The 22,529-nt window shown below is 37.7% G+C and overlaps 11 protein-coding genes across 11 annotated transcripts; 5 read left to right on the forward strand and 6 right to left on the reverse strand.

The window, feature by feature from the left end:
- Positions 1-231: 231 nt before the first annotated feature.
- On the forward strand, positions 232-3,330 carry KAP120 (karyopherin KAP120; the record flags this gene model as incomplete). Its single annotated transcript, XM_056231727.1, has 1 exon — positions 232-3,330. One exon carries the CDS (start codon positions 232-234, stop codon positions 3,328-3,330), a length of 3,099 nt encoding a protein of 1,032 aa, XP_056085516.1.
- A 276-nt stretch (positions 3,331-3,606) lies between these two features.
- Positions 3,607-4,368, forward strand: SPC29 (Spc29p; the record flags this gene model as incomplete). The annotated part of the gene is made up of 1 exon (XM_056231728.1): positions 3,607-4,368. The coding sequence occupies one exon, from the start codon at positions 3,607-3,609 to the stop codon at positions 4,366-4,368; it is 762 nt and encodes a 253-aa protein (XP_056085517.1).
- Positions 4,369-4,477: 109 nt separating this feature from the next.
- RNY1 (ribonuclease T2) lies at positions 4,478-5,779 on the reverse strand (the record flags this gene model as incomplete). Its single annotated transcript, XM_056231729.1, has 1 exon — positions 4,478-5,779. The coding sequence occupies one exon, from the start codon at positions 5,777-5,779 to the stop codon at positions 4,478-4,480; it is 1,302 nt and encodes a 433-aa protein (XP_056085518.1).
- Positions 5,780-6,062: 283 nt separating this feature from the next.
- On the reverse strand, positions 6,063-7,610 carry TFB2 (TFIIH/NER complex subunit TFB2; the record flags this gene model as incomplete). Its single annotated transcript, XM_056231730.1, has 1 exon — positions 6,063-7,610. One exon carries the CDS (start codon positions 7,608-7,610, stop codon positions 6,063-6,065), a length of 1,548 nt encoding a protein of 515 aa, XP_056085519.1.
- A 198-nt stretch (positions 7,611-7,808) lies between these two features.
- On the reverse strand, positions 7,809-8,465 carry MEI5 (Mei5p; the record flags this gene model as incomplete). The annotated part of the gene is made up of 1 exon (XM_056231731.1): positions 7,809-8,465. The coding sequence occupies one exon, from the start codon at positions 8,463-8,465 to the stop codon at positions 7,809-7,811; it is 657 nt and encodes a 218-aa protein (XP_056085520.1).
- Positions 8,466-8,902: 437 nt separating this feature from the next.
- On the forward strand, positions 8,903-10,567 carry VPS30 (beclin 1; the record flags this gene model as incomplete). The annotated part of the gene is made up of 1 exon (XM_056231732.1): positions 8,903-10,567. The coding sequence occupies one exon, from the start codon at positions 8,903-8,905 to the stop codon at positions 10,565-10,567; it is 1,665 nt and encodes a 554-aa protein (XP_056085521.1).
- Positions 10,568-11,210: 643 nt separating this feature from the next.
- DBP1 (putative DEAD-box ATP-dependent RNA helicase DBP1) lies at positions 11,211-13,070 on the reverse strand (the record flags this gene model as incomplete). Its single annotated transcript, XM_056231733.1, has 1 exon — positions 11,211-13,070. One exon carries the CDS (start codon positions 13,068-13,070, stop codon positions 11,211-11,213), a length of 1,860 nt encoding a protein of 619 aa, XP_056085522.1.
- A 360-nt stretch (positions 13,071-13,430) lies between these two features.
- Positions 13,431-14,465, forward strand: MRP51 (mitochondrial 37S ribosomal protein bS1m; the record flags this gene model as incomplete). The annotated part of the gene is made up of 1 exon (XM_056231734.1): positions 13,431-14,465. The coding sequence occupies one exon, from the start codon at positions 13,431-13,433 to the stop codon at positions 14,463-14,465; it is 1,035 nt and encodes a 344-aa protein (XP_056085523.1).
- Positions 14,466-14,636: 171 nt separating this feature from the next.
- IDI1 (isopentenyl-diphosphate delta-isomerase IDI1) lies at positions 14,637-15,503 on the reverse strand (the record flags this gene model as incomplete). The annotated part of the gene is made up of 1 exon (XM_056231735.1): positions 14,637-15,503. The coding sequence occupies one exon, from the start codon at positions 15,501-15,503 to the stop codon at positions 14,637-14,639; it is 867 nt and encodes a 288-aa protein (XP_056085524.1).
- Positions 15,504-16,384: 881 nt separating this feature from the next.
- Positions 16,385-18,478, forward strand: HOS3 (histone deacetylase; the record flags this gene model as incomplete). The annotated part of the gene is made up of 1 exon (XM_056231736.1): positions 16,385-18,478. The coding sequence occupies one exon, from the start codon at positions 16,385-16,387 to the stop codon at positions 18,476-18,478; it is 2,094 nt and encodes a 697-aa protein (XP_056085525.1).
- Positions 18,479-18,857: 379 nt separating this feature from the next.
- Positions 18,858-22,229, reverse strand: BEM3 (GTPase-activating protein BEM3; the record flags this gene model as incomplete). The annotated part of the gene is made up of 1 exon (XM_056231738.1): positions 18,858-22,229. One exon carries the CDS (start codon positions 22,227-22,229, stop codon positions 18,858-18,860), a length of 3,372 nt encoding a protein of 1,123 aa, XP_056085526.1.
- Between the last annotated feature and the right edge of the window lie 300 nt (positions 22,230-22,529).

The following is a 22,529-nucleotide window of genomic DNA, read 5'->3' on the forward strand; positions in this document are numbered from 1 at the left end:
CTCTTCGTACGATTTTTATTTAGTGGGCATCCTAAGTAAATGAATAAAATATCATCTCAAAGTGAGCTCGTGATCAAAAGTTGACATTTTAACAATTGAGTAGATTAATATTCTTTAGGATTTTCTCGGTAAGTGTGGTGTTTGAGAGAAGGAGACTTTAAAAAACTGTCAACTTTCCTAGCTTTTCTCCCGCTGCCAATCGAATCAAACCTAGAAACGTGTCTGCTGCAAATGTCCACATCCCTAAACGAGTTAAACCTGATCCAAGTGCTTGAACAGGCAAGCAACCCACAACATATCAGATCTGAAATTCAAAAATTAGCTGAACAACAACTAAAGCAATGGGAGACTCAGGCGGGATTCCACTATTTATTGCAATCGATATATCTCAATCTATCAAATTCCTTACAGATTAGATGGTTGGCTGTAATTCAATTTAAGAACGGTGTAGATAAATATTGGAGATCCACTAGGATTAATGCTATATCCAAAGACGAAAAAGCATCTATCAGAGGTCGTCTTTTTGAAATGATCGATGAACAAAATAATCAACTTTGTATCCAAAATGCTCAAGCCGCAGCAAGGATCGCAAGACTAGACTTTCCTGTAGAATGGCCAAACTTATTTGAAGATCTAGAAAATTTATTGAACAACGAGGTTATTAGAAAAGACTCAACTAAGATTTATAATATATTGATGCATATTAACCAAATCGTTAAAGTACTGGGTACGGCAAGAATAGGAAGGTGCAGACCTGCGATGCAAAGTAAAGTTCCTTTGATATTTCCGCTGATCGTAAGAGTCTATTTACAGTCGTTCGAAGATTGGACGACATCCTCAAATCTTGACTATGAGAATCTCTCAAGTTTACAGGTCTCTTACCTATCTTTAAAAGTGTTAAGAAGGATAATTTGTGAAGGGTATGAACGCCCACAAACTGATCAGTCCGCTTGTGACTTTATTAAGCTATCTGTTTCGCACTTTGAAATGTTAATTTCGAACCACGAAAACTTCAAGAAATTTGATATTTACGAAAAGTTCATCAAATGCCTGGGTAAGCTATACTTCAATTTAGTTACTGGATCTCCCGCCAATTTTATATTACTCCCATGCTCTACCCAAATTCTAATTACTTATACCAGATTAATTTTTGATAAGGCTCCAAAAGTATATAGAGAGAACTCCGACGTTACAGGGGACTTTTGGGAACAAACTGCTATCAGAGGGCTTTTGATATTGAAAAGGGTTATCAATTTCATTCACAAAAAAGGTGCAATTACCTTAAAAGCAAGAAGTGATAAACTCACCATAGATGCTTCTATTAACAAAATAAACACAGAGTTCTTGAATGAGAATTTGGTAACAAGGTTAGTTGATACTCTAATGGAATGGTATTTGAGATTAAGACCGACTGAATTAGAAAACTGGTTTATGGATCCAGAAGAATGGATAAACGAACAAATGGCTACCAGTTATGAATATCAAATTAGACCTTGTGCAGAAAATGTTTTTCAAGATTTAATAAATACTTTTTCTGAATTGCTGGTTCCATATTTATTAAAAAAAATTGAAAATGATGCTTCAAAATTATCAAACTCACTCGACGACTTTTTGAGGAAAGATGCAATCTACGCAAGTTTTCAATTAAGTGCATCCGCTGTTAGCGAAATGGTAGATTTCGACAGATTACTGGTCCAAGTTTTTTTGCCTGAAGCTACAAATACAAACATATCAGGCGATGAGTTGAAGATAATCAGAAGGAGAGTTGCTTTAATTATCAATGAATGGTCTACCGTGAAGTGTTCGGAGCAATCTAAGGGTTTATGCTACAAGCTATTCACCAATTTCCTAGCGAACGAAGACGATAAAGTTGTCTTATTAACCACAGTTCAAACCATAAGAACAATGGTCGATGATTGGAATTTCAATAAGGATACTTTCCAGCCATTTTTAACTGAAAATGTTCACTTGCTGTTAAGAAAAATCCTACCGTCGGTATCATTAACTGAAACAAGACTCTATGTTTTGAATACTTTGAGTGATATTATAATTCAAACAAAGCCGCTGATCAACAGAGATCTACTGGTCGAAATTTTGCAAATCATACCAAACCTTTGGGAAATAGCGACGAATAACGCTAACGAGGCTATTTTGGCAAACGCATTATTAAGGTTATTGAGACATCTGGTGTCATCCTTGGGAGAGCAATCGCACTTAACCTGGGATATCGCTATACCTGTGGTTGCATTAGCGTGTGATCCTTCCTCTATGCAATATCAGTTGCTAAGCGAAGATGGGTACGAACTGTGGGGAATGCTCCTTCAAAACTTTTCGTCCCGGGAACAGGATTTTGACGATAAATTTTTTGAACTAATACCATTTCTGAAGTTCGGTGTTGAGACACATACGGAAATTTTACCAACTTTACTTGAAATTATCAAAAGCTACGCATTAATTCTGAATTCTGTACAATTTTTCGCTAACACCACATTCCAAGATATTTTCAAACAAATGTCCAAGTATCTTTTAAAATTGAGGGAGGACTCTTTTCAACTAGTTCTAGAAATTTGGGAAATATTGATATTATCCAATGAATCGGACTATGAAAATCTTTTATTACAAAAATTTTACGAGACGGGGGCATTGTCAGCTTTGTTCGATGCCATATTTTTAGAGGAAGCTCCTTCGTCATATTTATGCTCTCAAATCATTCAAATTATCGCTAGAATTTCCTACGTAAATCCAGATGCTTTAATGAATTTCCTAGCGGCATATCATGAAAACTTGCCAAACTCTGATGAAAACATGCACTTGCCAGAATCAATAAGAAAAATTGCATCTAATGATCAGTCGTTTGATTTTGTTGTGAACAAGCTTCTTACTGGATGGATCGTATGCTTTAAAGATATATTTGATCCTAAATTTAAGAAAGTTCATATCTTGGGTATCTCAAGTTTATTAAGAACTGGTTTAGTTCCTATTTTGACAGAGTTTTCATCCATTGCATCTTTATGGATTGAAATGTTGGAAGAAATCAACGAAACAAATCATGGAGATTGTGAAAAATACCATTTGAACGATATTGTCACGGAGCAGTCACTTGCCTTTCACCCTTTAACTTCCGAGCAGCTGAGATATCATGAACTGTGCAAAAACAATGATCCTGTACACAATATTAGTTTAAAGGATTTCATCTCACAGACTATGGAATATCTCGAATCACATCTGGGAATGGAAAGGTACCAAGAATTTTTAAAAACAATCAACCCTAGTTTGTTAGAGAACCTGCAAATGTTTTTATCCATCCAACCACAAGAGCGTTCTACCTAATAGTTAGTATCTAGATAAGCTTTAAGAATTGTGTAAAGTGTAACTAACGTAAATTGTCAGCTTTGTGTCGGGAATACTGCTAGTCTTTATTAAGCATCTTATAATCTTACTATTAACCGGATGCTGCAGTCATTTTGTTTGCTTTTTGCGTGCAATACAAAAACAAACGCGAAAACTGTTCACGTAATAATAAAACAAAGTGCCATGGAGAAAAGTCATCGTCGCACCAAATTCAAGAGAACTTGCACTAAAGAACGACAGTGATTTTACGATATAATGGACTACAAAAATTTTGGAAGTAATGCTGGTAAGAAATTTCAAGATGATACCTTGAACAGAGTTAGAAAAGAGCATCAAGAAGCCCTAAAGAAATTGCGTGAAGAAAATTTCAGTTCAAACACATCAGAATTGGGAAAAAACAAACAATACAAGGCACAAGAAAGGATGAGCCCACCATTACATAGGTTGTCCCCTGTAAATAAGTTAGAAGACAGAAAATTGAGGAGTCCATTAGATGAAAAGCTAAGGAGGCAATTGAGGGAAAGCAACACACGACTACCTCCACCATCGTTTTCCAGTTATGGGATACCCTCAAACAATCGATCCAACCTGGAGAGGATAAGAAGAAGAACTAGCTCACCGGTAAGGACTGAAAGGTTTGCTTCACAAGATGTTATAGATGACCAAAGATTAGAGATAAAATATTTAGAACGTATCGTCCATGATCAAGGTTCAATCATTGATAATCTAACATCAAGAATAACGAGATTAGAATCATTTATATTGAATCCAGTTTCAGACAGAGAAGAAAAGAATTTTGGCTCACTCGAGCATTCCAATTCTTTTGCCGGGTTTCCTACTAATAAGATGTATGGTTTACAAATGGGCGGACTATATGAAAAAGATATGCCTTACGGTAGAAGTAGTGACAACATCAAGAAAGAAAGGCCGAGAGTTGGTCGATCGTCACAAATCCATATTGAAAACGAGAGTACTGAAGACATATTGAAAATTCTATCTTCATCCTTCCATGATTGAATTAAATAGTTGACTAAATAATACCGGCATAATCATAACTAGAAAAATCAATATAGATACACATGTATTTACCTTTCCAGAACCATCAAATCAACTTAATGGAAAACATCTAATTCTTAATGAACTTTAACCTGAATTCGTATTTCATAGAACCCTCCTCGTCGTTTAAAGAAATAGGGCTTTGATTTCTTCTCCTTGGATAAGTGCTACCGCCCCAACCGAATTTACCAGAATAGCCAATATAGCCATCTCCCCCTTTTGTTGAATCAAAATCGAATTGACCTGCATCTTTAGCATTTCTGAATTTACACACTAATTCATTCGAAGAAGACGAAATGATATCACAAAAACCTTGATTAGTTCTCAAGTAATAATTTCCATAAGGTGATTTAATCAACTCATAATTTGCAGGGGTGCCTTGACTCATCCAATGCCCATTCTTAATCAAAAATCCTTGCATTTGATCGCCATTATTGATATTGGATAAACGAATGACACCTCTGTATCTTTCCCCCTTATTGGGCCTTCTCCTAGAAGGTGGAACATAGCCTTTCGGGAAGAATTTGATACCATCGGTTCTGCAATTTGTCCGAACAGCGAGTGCATCCATAGGTACAAACATTTCACTCAAAAGCGAACCCTTCAAGTGGTGATAGTACCATATTTCGTTCAAAGAATTATGTCTATCACAGCCTATAAAGACTTGCTTTCCATCAAACTGTTTACTGAGCGCTGTTTCTATCTGCTCTAAAGAATAAGAATTGTCCACGCTGGGAATAATACCGTTCCTCTTCAGAATGGCGAAAGTGTCCAATTTTTTGAATAGATTATAGGTTATTCTAAAGTAATCATAGACTGCTCTCTTTTTGTCAACGTCAGCGGTTTCCCATTCAGCATAGCACTCTGGCCTAATGGTGCTAATGCATGTACCATGTTTGTTGAACTCGTGTATCCATAAAGATTCATGATTGCCATTATTACTTTTCCAATATAGATCCAAATATTCTAAAAGTTGTTCACCAGGAATTTGTAAAGATGTATCATTATTATTGAATGCTTTGCCACGTAACAGATAGTAAACATCATCAATTTGTAAGGATCTATTACAGAATTGCTGATAGCCGCCATGGCAATTATCAGGCCACAAACCATGAATCGTAAATGAATCCAAAGGTCCTAGTTCGTTGATTAATTCAGTTTCATTTAAGTCGTTCTTGCTTGGAAAATAATTCCAGAACTGGGTTTGTAAGAATATCCCACCAGGATATTCAAAACAGCACGAGTTATTTATGATTGTTTTATTACCACACGACAGTGGGATATCTATAGGACAATTTGCATCGATCCCCTTATTTGCACCACTCGAAAAACTTGGTAGTTGAAAAAGATGGTAAAAGCTTTTCAGCAACATTGGCACCAATACGCAGTATAGAATATGCTAAATTACGGTCAGTCCTCCCGATAAGTTGAAGGCTATAACGTTTTTTCGAAGCTAGACCGTTGAGATCCTTTTTGATAGGCATTTGGTACTTTTTTAGGGGAAAAGCTCAGATAAGCGTAACGAAAAATTATTGATAGGAATGCGAAAGAAGGAAAGAAGAAAAAGAAAAACTATATGTGGTTTGGGTGAGCATGGGTATTAGTTTTAGTGAGTTTTAAATGCGATGCATGGATATGTAAGTATGTACGTATATCTATACTTGTTGCTTCTTTTTGAGCTTTCTTTTTGCGAAATCCAATACCTGAGAATTACCTTCCTTTGAAATGAAAAACTTTTTCTTTTTGTCATCTTTCCATAGCAAAACTCCAATATCTTGAGCATATTTGCTTAGTAAGTTGTATTCTTGACTAGTTTCAAAGTCAGAATATAATGAACCTTCATATGTGATGACTCTATCCAGCTCTAATTGCCATAATCTGATTTGATCAACAACAGTTGGGGGTAAAACTTGTAAAGGCTCTTTGCAGTTGGGGTCCAGTTCTAGTTTTTTTTCTAACTTCTCTTCAGCCAACCTTCTCATTTGAGGATGAGCATGCGTCTCTAGATATGCAATGATTTGATCTGCAGTGATACCGTTGGTTAGTGCATTCCTTATGGATTCTCTTGTTATTTGGCCCAAAACCATATTGACAAACCTTGCCTTTAAATGAACAAAAAGAGACAAAACAGCAATTTGTAAGGGAGAATTAGAATATGAGTAAATCTTGAAATTTGTTTCCACGATCAATGAACCATCCGGTATATCTTGATTTTTTGAACCAGCCTTGTTTAAATCGTCGGATGCAGTAGTATCCGTTGTCGATTTACCATTGGCGCCGTCTTCATTCACTGAGGGTTCTTCTCTGTTCTGTCTTAATACGCTATCCATCGCATTCGAGGCAGATATAATTGTTTTGGTATCAGATGTTAACATTAATGCCAGTTTGGTTGGATAAAAAATGCTGTCATTTAAATGTTTCTGGAAAACCAGACCATAGTCTCTCATATCCTGCAACATGATCCTTTGTGTTTCACTCAATGCGTCGATTTTGTAAGCCTTACCAACTTCTAGCGCGCCTAACATGAAAATGAAATGTAATACATCGACTAGATCCATTTTAGACGTTTCTATCATTTTTAAATACTGTAATAATAAAGTCCATAATTGGGAATTAATTTCTTGTAAAAGAAATTGGAAACCTTCATTAGTGATTTTGAACTCCCCCGTGGAATTCACTTCTTCCATAAGTTTACTGTGCTTTAAAAGATTTAAAACTTTTTCTGACGGAATTTTAGCGAGAGGAGTTCCTACCATGAAGTGTAATATTGTTTCCCATTTATTGGCCGAATATTCGTCTAATAAGTCCAAGCTAATTACATTATCCTCTACGACAACACCAAATGAATTTTGAACCTCGCCGCCCGTCAATGCATTTCTTAGACTAATTTTAAATGTTGGATTCAGGTTGATCATCAAAGTGCCAGATGACTTGTCTGGTATAAGTAGATGTAAAGACTTCATTGATTTGATTGCATCTTGGAACTGCAGTTTACCATTCGAGTTAACCCATTTATCTAAATCCAATAGAGGAACTTCATTCTCGTTGAAAACCATGGCCATGATGAAGAACTTGGCTAATGGCGGTAAAATTCTATAGATGGCCAAACATGTGGCTGGCGAGGTGTATAGTCTGTTTTGCACCTGTTGAGGAATTTCTTCCAAATACTGGGTGACCGAATGTTTCAAGGAGTAATCACTCATTCTTTGGTTCAACCTCCTTATTGCTATCCTCAGTAATGGTTTTCAGTGTCAGGCTACTGATACTGCGCACTGACGATGAAATTTCAATTGTGTGTGAATACATATATCTTGCGTAATTTGCGCTTGAAAAAATTACGCTTCTTTTTTTTTTTATATAGCATAAGGAAAGGAAAGATTGATGAATGCCTTACTTTTAAATCACTGTGGGAAGATTAAATTATAATCAAGCTTTAATCTAGTACACAGTTCTGCCATGCCGAACTCTTTCCCTTCGCTATCAAGCAACACTTTATTTAGTTTCTCCAACTCCATTACTTTATTCTTTTCCAACTCTTTCAATTTCTCGTTCATTTGACCTTCCCATTCTTGCTGTTCAACTTCTGAAAGCTGCTTAAAGTCTTCACTTTCTTTTACTTCGTAGATCTGATCTTCTATGCCGCTATCGATCTGGTATTCCAATCTTCTTTTTTTGGCCTCCATTTCCTTTTCCAAAAAATCCTTATAACCGCCCATTCTGTTAATTTTGATCAAAGTCGAATTCAAGATGAAGGAAAGCTCCATCTCACAAATTGTTCTCCATTTATCTACAGACTTTTTGTTCTCCGTAATTTTGTCCTCGCCAAGAATTTTACACGCCTGCTGTAAATGATTATTTTCTTGTCTGAGAAGGGCGAGTTGCTTCGTCAATTCTCTATCCTGTATAGCAATTTCTTTGCGATTCATATGTTTTATCAACTCTTTGGCACCCTTTTTACTGATACGATTACTATCGGGGCCCTTTTTTATATGGGAAGAATCATCGCAGGTGTCTACCAGTGTTTTTTCTTTATCCAACCACTCTTCCTGACCGTGCATTACTGTTCTGTTGCTAAAACAAGGTACTATTCCTAATAAAAAGCATATAACAATGGAAAGAGGATAGAGAATCCCAGATCTTATTTTCCCCTTTTTATATCAGAAATACATCGAAGCTTGGGCGGCTAATCCTTTCTCCGCGGCTGTTCTTCCAATAAAACAACCATCTTTTGAAATAGGAAGTAAAAGGTTGAATAAATAATCAGTCCAACCAGAAATATACCAGGTCAATCATCGAGCATCATGGACTCTCGTCGTGGTCATCTCAGATACCCATTTTATCCTTATTAGCAGCAAATTTTAAGTGTCACCCGCCTTCTCCGCTTCAGCTATTGTGGAAATAGAAGGATAACGTAATATGAGCACATTCTGAAGCCCGATTACACTTAACAATACGGGCAACTTCTCGCTAAAGCCTTCCTAAAAACAGCATTACAATGAAATGCCAGACATGTCACTTGCCACTGCAACTGGACCCGTCTTTACAAGGTCTTAGTTTAACTCAACGAAATTTACTGCTGTCGAACAATACAATTGCTACGGCCACGAATGAAAACATCATTTCTAATGATAACAGCGAAGTAAACGACAGTTGTACACTACAGATACCGGAGGAGAGACTGAAGCGGCTAAGGGAGGTTCAAAACATAAAAGAGTTGAATTTAAAAGGTGATAAATTGACCACTGATTCATTTGTCTTCCTAAACCACGATGACGATAATGCTACTCATACGGACCAGAACACAAATAATCAAGATTCAGATGATGAAAATGGTGATAATAACAAGAAGGCTAATAGTGATGCATCCAACCGAAACAGCACCTTTCGAGATCATGAAGAAGAGGAGCAAGAAGTCACAGATGAGGACGAAAACCAACAAATACAATTGAATTCAAAGACTTTGTCCACCCAAGTCAATGCAGTGACCAACGTATTCAACATTTTGTCGTCTCAAACAAATATAGACTATCCTATTTGTCAGGACTGTTGCAATCTTTTAATACATAGGCTGAAAAGTGAGTATGATGATGCAATTAAAGAAAGAGATACCTACGCTCAATTTTTATCAAAGTTAGAAACTCAGAATAAGGAAATATCAGAAACTATTAGCCAGAAGCAGTCCTCCAATCTTTCAGAAAATGAAAGTTTAAAGAAGGAGAAAAAAAGGCTTTTAGAACAATTATTGCGTCTGGAAGCTACAGATAATGATCTAGATGAGGAGCTAACTCGTTTACAGGAGAGGAAAGTGAGCTTAGAAGATGAAAAACTACAAAAACTGAGAGATCAGAATTTAATGGATTTGAACAACATCCAATTCAATAAGAATTTACAATCATTAAAAGTGCAATACGAGTTGTCCCTAAATCAATTAGACAAATTAAGAAAGATCAATATATTCAATGCTACTTTCAAAATATCACACAGTGGCCCCTTTGCCACTATAAATGGATTGAGATTGGGCAGTATCCCAGAAACAGTAGTACCTTGGAAGGAAATCAATGCAGCGCTGGGTCAACTAATTCTTTTGCTGGCTACCATAAATAAAAACCTGAAGATAAACTTAGCGGACTATAAGTTACAACCGATGGGTTCATTTTCAAAAATTAAAAAAAGAATATCCAACAATATTGAAAATAACAACTCCGCCGTGAATCCTCCCGGCGATTGGTTAATTCTACCTGTCTATAACGACGAAAATTTCAATTTGGGGAAAATTTTTCACAAGGAGACCAAGTTCGATAAATCCTTAGAAACAACACTAGAAATAATAATACAGATAACTCAGCAACTTTCTACAATAGCGTCATCATTGTCAAGTCGAACAATGACGGCAAGCCAGGATGGAAATTCAATAAATGACGATCACACCGATAATGACACATCAATCCTAGAACTGCCCTACATTATGAGTAAGGATAAAATAAACGGATTATCCGTTAAATTGCATGGTAGCAATCCAAACCTTGAATGGACAACGGCTATGAAGTTTTTATTAACAAATGTTAAGTGGTTGCTGGCGTTTTCTTCCAATTTATTATCCAAGTCAATCACTTTAAGCCCCACAAACAATAATAATGATACGACAGTCTTTAGCAGTTGAGTAAGAAATACAAATGCATTCTTCAACTGCATGGGAGAAATTGAAAAATTATCCTTTCCATTCAAGAAGTATATAATTACTCAAGATAAAATTTTTTCGATCATAAAACAATTTTTTTCTGTGTATTTTTCTATGTGCTATATTACGTATTTTCATACATTTCCATTGGCTTTTTCAAAGGTAATATAACAGAAATCAGCAGCAATAAAAGTGATAATTTGCGACCTGTGTAGGACAACTTCCCCTTTTTCGCAACAAAACTTTGTCTCATGCTACATGGATAAAGCATGAAAACTTTAGAACAAGCATACTACTCATTTCGTGTCTATTCCGTGCATTCCCTTCTCTATAAAAAATAAAGGTATTTGAAACATCCCACTACAATACATGACAAACTTCTCTACCCAGGATTTAAAAACAAAACTGAAAACAAGTTAAAAGTGAAAAGAAAGTACGATAGTAGAATAAGAAAGGAAGTAAAATTTCTGCGTCCTATATTAGCAGTCTAAATGGCGTAAGAGAATGAATGCATGAAATAATAAACGCCACAACCTACATTTGGGTGACATTGGAGTAAAAAAAGATAAAAAGAAACAAAAAATAAAAGAGCTCTATACTTGGATTTCTCTTTTCTCCCTTTTGCCTACCACCAGGAAGCATTGCTACCTCCGAAACCGCCGTTTTCGTTATCGTTTCTGAATCCGCCTCCACTGGAGCCCCAATTCGATGGTCCTGTATTTCTTGGCCTCGTGCTTCCAAAGGAACCATTTCCCCCATGTTTACGGTAGTCTCTTGAATTGTTGTTGCGGTTATTGAAGAAACCCCCACCGCCTCCGCCTCTAGGTCTACCGCCCTTTGAATTTTGCCTCGACATATCATTCAAAAATGCAGGAACTTCTTGGTTGGCTTCATTTAGAATTTCGATCAAACCTTTCACGATATTCTGATTATTACTATTGAAGAATGAAGTAGCGACACCGGTGTTACCAGCACGACCGGTTCTACCGATTCTATGAACATAATCGTCAATATCGGAAGGCAAATCATAATTAATGACGTGTGTGACATTTGGGATATCCAGCCCTCTAGCTGCTACAGCAGTCGCAACTAGAATGTCTGCTATGTTAGCTTTGAAAGCTGACAAAGCACGTTCACGTTCAGCTTGTGTACGGTCACCATGTATAGCAGTAGCTTTGAAATTCTGCATGATTAGAAAATCGGTCAATTGATCAGCCATTCTCTTCGTTTCAACAAATATCAAGGTCAGACCCTTATGCTCGGCAGATAATAAATCTAATAACGCAGATTTTTTATCCATATCGTCCACATATAAAATTCTTTGCGTTATATTTTCAGAAGTGGAGCCAACTCTTCCTACCGACAGAAAGATGTAATTGTCTAAAAAATCACGAGCTAAATGCTGTATATCCACTGGGAATGTGGCGGAAAACATTAAAGTTTGTCTGTTACCTACAGAAGGCATATCACATTCTTCGACTATATGTCGAATTTGGGGTTCGAACCCCATATCTAACATTCTATCAGCTTCATCTAAGACAAGGTATTTGGTGTTGGCCAAGGAAATTTTCCCACGTTCTAATAAGTCATTCAATCGCCCTGGAGTAGCCACGAGTAAATCACAGCCACGATCAACCTCTCTCATTTGATTACCAATCGGTGCACCACCATAAACAACGCATGGTCTGACCCATGATCTGTACGTAAATTTTCTTGCCTCTTCGAAAATTTGGGTAGCCAATTCTCTAGTTGGTGCAAGAACTAAAGCAGATGGGTATCCCTTTCTAGAATAAAAGCTATGAGCCTTTTCAGGCACGCTGGAGGGTCCTATTTGGAATAATTCCGTGAATAGAGGGAACAGAAATCCGCCTGTTTTACCTGAACCTGTTTGGGCGCAAGCCATCAAATCCCTACCTTTAGTAACTATGGGAATAGAATATTTCTGAACTGGAGTGGGTTTATTGAACCCAGCAAGTTTGATATTTTCCATGAGTAGCGCATCCAGAGGAGGAGAATTGAACTCTAATAATGGCTCTGGAACGTCTTTGCCAGATGCCTCTACAGGAATATCGTCGTAATTATCAAACTTGATACCGGATGAGTGGTAATCGGGGTCTTCATGTACGCCAAAAAGTTCGGCTTCCAACCTTGAATTTTTTGGCCCTGGTACTTGTTTGCCATTTACCCATCTGTTTCCTGATGACTTGAATCCCGAACTGCCTCCGCGGTTATAGCTTGTACTCGATCCTACACTGTTCCCCTTCGAAAAACCAAAAAAACCGCCATTGTCTCCACTTTGCCTTCCCGTATGTTTGAAAAAATCACCACCTGAGCTCCTGTCATCTCTTGGAGGGCCGGTTTTTCTGAATATTGGTTTACCGCTACCTCTCAAATGTGGTGGAACATACGAAGGTTTGCCGCCATCGTCACCATTCTCTTTGTTGTTAATGCTTAAACCAGCCGCTTTTTGGGACAAATTATTCATGTTTCACTTTCAATAAATTACACTGACAAACACTTAGTTTGTTCTTTAGTATTCTTTAACCGATAATATTGGTAACGTTTACCACCAAAACTAGTATATCCTTGTTATATAATAACGCCATTAATTCTGAGATGACCTTAATTAAGCTCCCTTAAAAAAGTGGAAAAAAACTCACGGGGTAACAATTACGTATCTAGTGATAAGTATGGAAAATCAAGAGAACAGCAGCTGAACACATCGAGCTAAAGGACAGTGTCGGTATAATGAAGATAGAAACGGATTTACCAACTTTTACAACGATTCTTGACAAGGAGGCTCGAGTTTTTGTTGTCATTCTTCAATTTACAACTGTTAAGCAAAATGACATTGGCAGAATTGCTGGGGCGTTCGAGAATTGCTCAAGTAGCTAACAATCACAAACCGTTGTCTTATACCGGCAAAAAATTTCACCCAACACACCAAATAATTGAAACTAAGCCATCAACACTATATAGACAAGAATGGGGGTTGAAATCCGCTATTCCGTCTAAAATCAAATCTAGGTATTTGGTGTACAACGATTTGGATACGTTGGAACGAATCACAACATTCGAACCTAGAGGAGGCACCCAATGGAATAGATTAAGATTTCAAGAAATGGGAGTACCCATTGTGTCCAATATAGGCAGACAAAACCCATTTTTTAAGGATATTTCACGTTCCGAGAATGATTTAGATGCAAGATTGTCCCTATTCAAAGAAATCACAGGTGAGGCAGATATTTCTCCCGCTGCCATGGAAAAACGTTTGAAGAAGATAATCACACTCATCAAGACGTTCCAAAAGGATTTCAAGGAATGGCTGGTGGAGAAGCATCCGGACGAATTGAGACTAAATTCCAATAAACTAGAAGATTATGTAGTGAAATTTTTAAACGAAAAACTGGAAAAGAAAACGAGCAATAAATTCAATTCTGAGATCATAGGTACGGGAGGGTTGTCGTACGGCTTATCGGGAAAACTAAGAAACTCGCCAAACGGTGTGATCCAGAGAACTGTGGTGCCGGGTAGAGTCTTAAATGTTGTTAAGGAGAACAACGACAACAAATGGCTGGCAGCTATCGGTGGGTTCGTTGCCGATGTAGTGTTTTTCCAATCTCCACCCAATTCTTTCAATTCAATGGGTGATTTCATTAGGATGAAAACATTTTTATTTGAGATTCTGGAGGCTTCCATGGAGAAAAATGGTTCTGTATCAATGCATGCTAGATTACTGGAACCACAAAATGACAAGACCAGAGAGTTCTTCAATAAGAGACCGATCTATAAGCCTTTGACCTCTAGAAGGGCCCGTCGACCATCAGTGGGGAACATTCAGGAGGCTAACAACCTTTTGAATATAATTAAGGGAAACTGAAAAAATTTGTTAATGGTTATTGTATATTCAGAGTTCTGTAAATAATGAAAAAAAGAAAAAAGAGAAGGTTTTTCACTCATTCTCGTTCCATTGAGATTAAATACTTTATATCCTTATCTACTGTGGTACCGGAGTCACTAATTGATTTTCTAGTTTTATAGTGGTACTTTATCATAGCATTCTGTGGATCTGTCTGTCATTTTCAACTTCAGAAAGATCATCTAGTTTCTCCCACCAGTTGAACAAATAATTTTCGCAAATAATCTTGAACCAAGGTGTGAATTTGTGACTTGGGTCAGAAAACATAGCTTTCAAACCGCTTGGTGAAACCCATTTGAAGTCTCTAACTTCATTGACATTCGGATTGACAGTCAAACTCTCGTTAGAACTGATCTTATAAAATAGGATGTAGTCAATTTCATGCTCTCCCCATGGCTCATTACTTGGCGCCATGTAATGAATCCTGTTCAAAAAGTGGAACCTACCCTTAGTGTTGGTTTCTTCTTCTGGAATACCCAATTCATGGTCTAATTTTCTTACGGCCGCGGTAATTGCACCTTTAATCTTATCGTCTAGTTTACCCTTCAAGCCCAATTCGTCGTCAATACATAATGGGTGAGAACAACAGGTGTTGGTCCAAAGATCAGGGAAAGTGATTTTTTCCGTGGCTCTTTGCTGTAAAAGCAACTGACCGTTTTCATTGAAAATGAAAACAGAAAATGCACGATGTAGTAAACCCTTTTCAATATTTTCCATCAAATGGCAAACCTTCTTGGTACCGGCACCAATAGCATTATCGTCCCAATCCAAAACAATACAGTTTTCGTTCATTAGTTTGATCTGTTCCTCGTCGTGACCAGAAAAACAGGTTTCCTCGCTCTTGTCATTTGACGTTTCACTAGATCGAGTATTGGGTCTTTGCTGTAATGGGATAATTTCAGGAAATTCTTCCAAGACGTCTTCTGGCGTTTGGTTTTGCACTAGCTTAGCGTAACTAGACACTGTACCACTGATCACGCTATTGCTGTCGGCAGTCATTTTGATGAAATGTATTCTTAGGCTTATTTTGCTCTTTCTGTATTTCGGGAATGGAAATAATTTAACGATAAAGTAATTCGAATTTGTCCTTTCCTGTGCTAAAAAAACTGTTGCCTGTTAAATAAAAAAATACTTCTATATATATATATGAATAAGTAACCACATGGAGTTAAGACCGAAAAAGAAATGCAACCCATTAACAGGAAAAGAATAATGAATAATCAAGTTTTTCAATTCAATCAAAGGGAAAGAAACCGGACTGGGCATCGTCATTGCGAAACTGTTGACTGGAAAAATTTCAATCGCAATTGAGTTTCTTCCATTTCGTTTACACGGAAAAGAGAAATTCTTACCGATAGCAGCGGAAAGAGAGAAAAAAGGTAAAAAGAAAAAAAAAAAGGTAAAGACAGCCGCATCGAACCCTACTTGCCCTATTATATTCAGTTACTGACCATCTTTTTCTAATTGTTTTTTAATATTTCCTAACTAATGTTTAACAAAAACCCTAGCTTTACTAGGGTTTGTTCTTGTTACCCAGCCCATTTTTTTGCTTCAGAAATGTAAACAACAAATTGAGAAAGTTTCAAGAATTGTAAACAACAGGCCAGGGGATAAGATTACCTATTTTCATTTGAAGATGTAACTTCAACTCTCTTCATTATTATCGTTTTCAATTGGAGATAAGACCCTATTCTTTTTTTATCGCTTGATCTAACACCTGATCTTCACCTTCGGTAGTATAGTTTTTTTTTCTAGTCTAAAAGACTATTTTTGTGTGGAATTGATCGAGATCAATTTCCTTCATAGCTATCACGTCGTTGGAATATAACCGGAAAAAGAGGTAGCGGGAAGAAAAAGAGAACTTTTCTCACAATATTAATATGTCTTCCAAAGAATCAGACCCCTTGGAAAAATTCTATAAGCAATTTCAAAGGTTTGTTCAAAATAACCCTAACGTCATATCAGCTGCTCGAGCAGCCGCACAAATACCGGAGTCTGCAAAGGCCGTTGTCGTACTATCTCCTTATTCTTTACAGCATGTGTTCCCCAGAGACTGGGTAACGAAATCATACAGGAAAACGATAGTCGAAAGACCAGAGAGGTTGTTGGCAAGCTCAATGGGCATATCAGCTGCAATCACTATGTATCCATCGCTTTTCACTTTGAAATCTTCTCATCTACGGAAAGGTTCATTAATGGCGCCTCATGTATTTAAGGTTCACGGCAGCCACTGGCCAGCAGAATTAATTAAGCTCTGTCAAGAGGCAGATTCCAAACTGTTAAAGGGCGAGATCGAAGTCCCAGACACGTGGAACTCAGGCGACATCTACTTGAGCTCGAAAACAATCAAAGCTCTACAGGGAACGATTGGTGCTATTGAAACCGGTGTTGATTCCATTTTCAAAGGCCCATCTCCGGAGCATATTAGTAACAGAGCCTTTGTGGCCATTCGACCACCCGGCCATCATTGTCACTATGCTACCCCATCCGGCTTTTGTTTGTTAAACAACGCTCATGTTGCGATAGAATACGCGCATGATGCCTACAATGTCACGCATGTTGTAGTGCTCGATTTCGATCTACACCACGGTGACGGTACCCAAGACATTTGCTGGAAACGTGCTGGTTTCAAACCTGAGGAGGAGGCGAAAGATACATCCTATGATGACTTCGGCAAGAAATTTGCCGAATTTCCCAAGGTTGGTTATTTTTCCATGCACGACATAAATTCATTCCCAACAGAATCAGGATTCGCGACTAAGGAAAACATTAAAAACGCATCTACTTGTATCATGAACTCTCATGATTTGAATATCTGGAATGTCCACTTATCCAAATGGACAACTGAAGAAGAATTCAATATATTATACAGGACAAAATACAGAACTTTATTTGCAAAAGCTGACGAATTTTTTAAGAGCGCGAAAGTAGAAATGAAGCAACAAGGGAAGTCATTCGAGGGCCTGGTAGTCATAAGCGCAGGTTTCGATGCATCTGAATTCGAGCAAACTTCAATGCAAAGACATAGTGTCAATGTGCCCACCTATTTCTATACAACGTTTACTAAGGATGCCTTAAAATTAGCTCAAATGCACTGTCATGGTAAAGTTCTATCCCTGATGGAAGGTGGTTATTCTGATAAAGCCATATGCTCGGGCGTCTTTGCACATTTGATCGGTTTACAAAACCAAGATTGGGTTAATGAATGGGGTTCTGAACAAGTCGTTAAAGAGATTGTTCGTGGCTGTAAACCAGCTTGGAAACCGTACAAGACAAGAAGAGCTAAAGACGTCATAAGGATATGGGCCGAGGAAGTTATTAGATTGGGGCGAGCAATGATACCGGAATTCGATGAGATAATATTCAAAGACGTACCCAAAACAGCACAACCTGATTCTTTTCCCAAGACATTGGTGGAACCGGCATTGGTATCAACAATCGCTCAAAGAATAATTAGGTCACATAGGAGCAACGGCTCTCCAGAAAAAGAACCCCATGAAAATAAACTTCAAGGTGTGGAAAAGCAAGAACAGAGAGACATCCGAAATGAAATCAAAGTTGGCCATCCTTCGTCAAACAATGGTTCTGCCGAAGCTCAAGTTCCATTTTTGCGACAGGAATTTTCCAGCGAAGAAGAAGATGAAGAATATGTTTATGACGAGGAATTGAATAAAACGTTCAATCGTACAGTGGAAGATATTACTATTGATGATATCTCTAGACACTTGGAGACCCTGGAAATTGAAAAACAAGGTGATGAGGAGTCTGACCAAGAAGCAAAGGGAAAAAACTGGAAGAGCTCTCACCAGCGCCGTTTGCAGAGCAATGGAATGTACAAGATTCCCTCTAATACGAAACCTCACCGTATGAGACAACCCCAAAATGCAAATGCACCAGCCTATGATGACAGTGACATATCAATGATTTCTCATGTTTCAAGAAAACATACGACAAGGAGTGGAGGAAGATGGTAATATCTGCGTTTATAATTTCGTCTTCAGACCTGCAGAGGAAACGATGCATTTATTTAGTTTTTTGGTATTACGTCATAGTCTTTTTCTTTTTATATTTTGTATGGTTAATGTTCTATTTCCCCTTTTTGAAACTGCTTTACTTTCCAAAGATTTTATTTAGCGATATATGTAGCAGCCGTCTTATCCTGTTATTTTTTTGATAATCGCAACAGGCATAAAAAAGTCGAATCTAGGCAGTTGCTCTATCAGCTTTACGTGTTTTATATTATTACAGAAATATCACTAAAGAAAAGATTCACCTTGTGTCTTGCCATCGTTCTACCATTTGAAGCGAGCAGAAGTCTACTGTTAATACTACATTTTTACAGTTTCAAGCCATTCAAACCTGAGGAATATGTATATCTACTTTTTCCCTTTCCTCATCTTTAATCGGCTCTCTACCTTGAAATATACACGCAAAATCAGTGATGAATGGTTGAAGCATCGTAATTGGAATATTTAAAGTTGGAGAAAATACGATGCATAGATTCCTCAGGTTCATCTTATTGAACTTATTGTTCTCATTGATTCTTACAAGTAACTCAAAGAGGGCATACATCAATGATACATTAGCGTGAGGAATGACACCCGACTTGATTAGTTCTTTAAACCCTAATGATATTTGAACGGGATTATTGTGATTTTCATCAACTACTTTTTTAAGCGACAAAAATTGCTCATCACCAAACAATAAATGAGGCAAGTTCCTCAGATACAGTTTCAGTAATCCACTAACAGTGTTCACACTAATGAAAAGGTTTGGAGATATCTCGTTTTCCTTAACTTCAATATTTTCATTATAGCGACATAAATCTACGTCGTACTCTCTGTCGAATCTTTCTTGCAAGGTTTTGATAACTGTACTAGAACCGCTTAATCTAAAGATACCTTCTTCTTGGATGCCACGATTCTTATAAAGATACTCTAAGCAACGATAAACGACACTTGGTAAATCGTAAGTGCTTTGGTATTTATGTGAACTTAATCTCAAACATGCTTCCAGTGAGGAGCCAAATACTGCAGTGGACGAATGCACCATCGGAGAGGAATTTGACGAACTATGCGTCTCCATCAACTTTTTGCTTGGAGATTTAACGTTATGATCAGGAGATGTCGGAGAACCAGAGTCATTTGACAGCGTAATACCTATATGATTCATCGCACTTGCTGGACCTGTTAATTTCTTGAACGGAAATAAACTTCTCATTTTGACTCTTCTGCTGTCCTTCTCTTCATCCACATTGATGCTGGAATTGACGAGGGGATTAGAATGAGAGGATGAATTTGTATTGATACTCTCACTATTAGTCATATAACTATCGCTATTGCTGTTGCTATTGTACTCTTGAGACAAATCCGTGACATACGATGGAGTGTCTGTAACCGAGGTAGCTGCGTTTCCAAATTTGGATCCTGCACTCAAATGAGACACAGAATCTATATCACTTGCGTTCCTTGAATTGGATAATGACAAAGTTTGTGAGGTATCTATGTAATCGCTGAACGCAGAAAGCCACAATTCACGTTCCTTAGACGTTTCGGTACAGATGTAATACTTTGTTGAAGTTGATAGCCCACTTTTCTTATGCTCAGTAATCAAAAACCCATTTTTGGTACCATATCTGTCTTCAGGGAGATTGGCTATAAGTTCAATCGAAGATTGTCTCAGTCTAATAGTTTCCATAACCTGATTTTTATCAAAAAGCCGTAAGAAATCATCACGTAAGACACCGTATCGAACTCTCCATGTACTATTACCCGTTAAAGTCTTTGGCCTTCTTAGTAGGAGTGATCCATCTTTGACATTCTCATCCATCATCGGAGGTGTCATTACCGTATTTGTACTAATAAACTGGGCAATTTTTAGGCCAACATTCGGCGGAAACTCAGGGACACTAAATATGCTTGTATAATATTGATTCAAAATACTTCTCCTCATATCCACCTTCGTGGGTGATAAGGTCTGAAACAATTGTCTATCAGGTAATGTGGGCAATGGCAGATTAGGTACATGTGATTTCATATATACATCCAATTCACGGATCTTATGGATGGATTTCGAGAATTTAAACATCTCTTTACCAGATTTTCTGTCTATTATAGCAATTAAAACTGATAAATCGTCATCATTTTCCTTGTATAACGTGCTCAAGACTTCAATCTGAATGGTACCAAAGTCTGCTGGTTGCACAAACAATGGAATGTCCGATTTAAGATTTTGAGAAACTGATCTCACAGTGCTGACACTACTTGCATGAGGCCTTCTGAATGTCTTCAAAGAGCCTTGAGGGGTAGAGTTAAATGTATTCGTGGTGTTGACTGAATGAATGGAGGCCGTCTCTGCAGATTGTTTTTGTCTTGAAGGACCTTCTGAGGGAGGGTTTGAAGGAAGAGAAATATTTTGGCTTGCTGTGGGCGACTTCATGAAAGAGCTAGAAGGCGACGACAAAGTTAAGGCGGGCTTTTTCAGATTGCTTCCATTATTAGCATCAACGTCATCTTTTCTGTTCAAGATGACCGGCGAAGCCAAATGACTTGATAATGGAGTAGTGTTTTTTACATTGGCATTGTTGGGGGTAGCTGTGAAAAACGTAGGAGGTGCTGGAGGTGGAGGTAAGGATTCATTCAACGTTAGATTTATAGGGATGGAATCTTTCACGTCAGATTTGACCAGATCCTCTTCACCAAAAGAAGAGTCGAGTAACTGTGTGAAGTCATCAAGTTTTTCCTTGGATGCTGGGGAGAAACTTAGCGTGTTGTTATCACCCTCTGAGATCTCTAAATAGGATGACGGGCTTTTGCATATTGAAGAAGGGGTTCCAGTAGTATATGCAGAAGAGGTTACAGAAGAATAGACATGATCATTCCTCTGTATGATGTTATTAGGTGGTTGCTGATTTTTACTTTCAGTCAATTCGTCTAAGTTGTTAGATGTACTAGCCTTCAAAGGAGAATGCAAATGGTTGTTGATGACAGCCGTCATTCTATTAGGGTTTTGTGGTGAGCGTAAACGTTCTTGCAACGGAGATTTTGGACCCTTGTTGGGCGATTTTATGGTTATTCTAGACGTTGTGTAGGTGACTGAAGCAGCTGGACTGGCCAATTGCTCTGAGTGTATTTGCGTGGGGCTCGATACAGATTTACTGACAATTTTGGGTGAGGAGTGGTCACTATTTGCTTCCATTTCCTCGTTTAATATCATATTTTGTAAATGCTTCCTGCTTATTGAAGTATTCGATGTAACATCTATTTGAGGTACTGTGGGCGTTAAAGTTGCTTCAAAAGCCGCATCTTCATCTTGTTTTAATGGAGGAGATAGTGTCGGTATTGGCAAATTTAGACTCTTGATATGTGCTTTCCTTTCGGCAGATCTGGGAGGCAACACAAACGATTGTTCAGCGACATGGGAATCTCTTGAGTCATTCTGAACTTGCTCCAGTATCACTTCTAAGGAAGCTTCTCTATTTTTTTCCAAAATGTCGATGACTTTTTTCAAACTTTCAATTTCAGTTTCATATTCTTGGGCTTGTAATTTTAATTTAATATTTTCTGTAAATATTTCATCGTATGAGGGCTTGTTGTCTTTTTCTGAAGACGTTCGTTTTTCTATATGTTCAATAGTCTTATCCTTTTTGGACCTATGGTCATTGTACTGAGCCAGTAGTTCAAGGGTGGTGTTACCACCATGCGTAGCTGTTAAATTATCCGGCATTACGTACAGAGGACTGAACACGTGCTTATCTTAATATATACACACAGGAACTCTTGGCAGCCAACAATATGGGAGTCGTTTATGCCTGATGTAACCGCAAACTCCAACAATAGGGAAAATGACAGGCAGGCAAGGATAAAGAAGAAAAGAGAGAAAACTTCTATAGTACAAAGCTGACACCAGAAGTAGATGGTAATTGAAATGTTTCTATCGTTGATATGTCTACTAACGTGGGGGAAAGTTATTGATTAAACGTACCAATGCACGCAATAAACGGTTCTTATCTAGTACTACTTTGCC

This window comes from Saccharomyces kudriavzevii, assembly GCF_947243775.1.
Source record: "Saccharomyces kudriavzevii IFO 1802 strain IFO1802 genome assembly, chromosome: 16".
In the NCBI taxonomy this organism is placed as follows: domain Eukaryota; kingdom Fungi; phylum Ascomycota; class Saccharomycetes; order Saccharomycetales; family Saccharomycetaceae; genus Saccharomyces; species Saccharomyces kudriavzevii.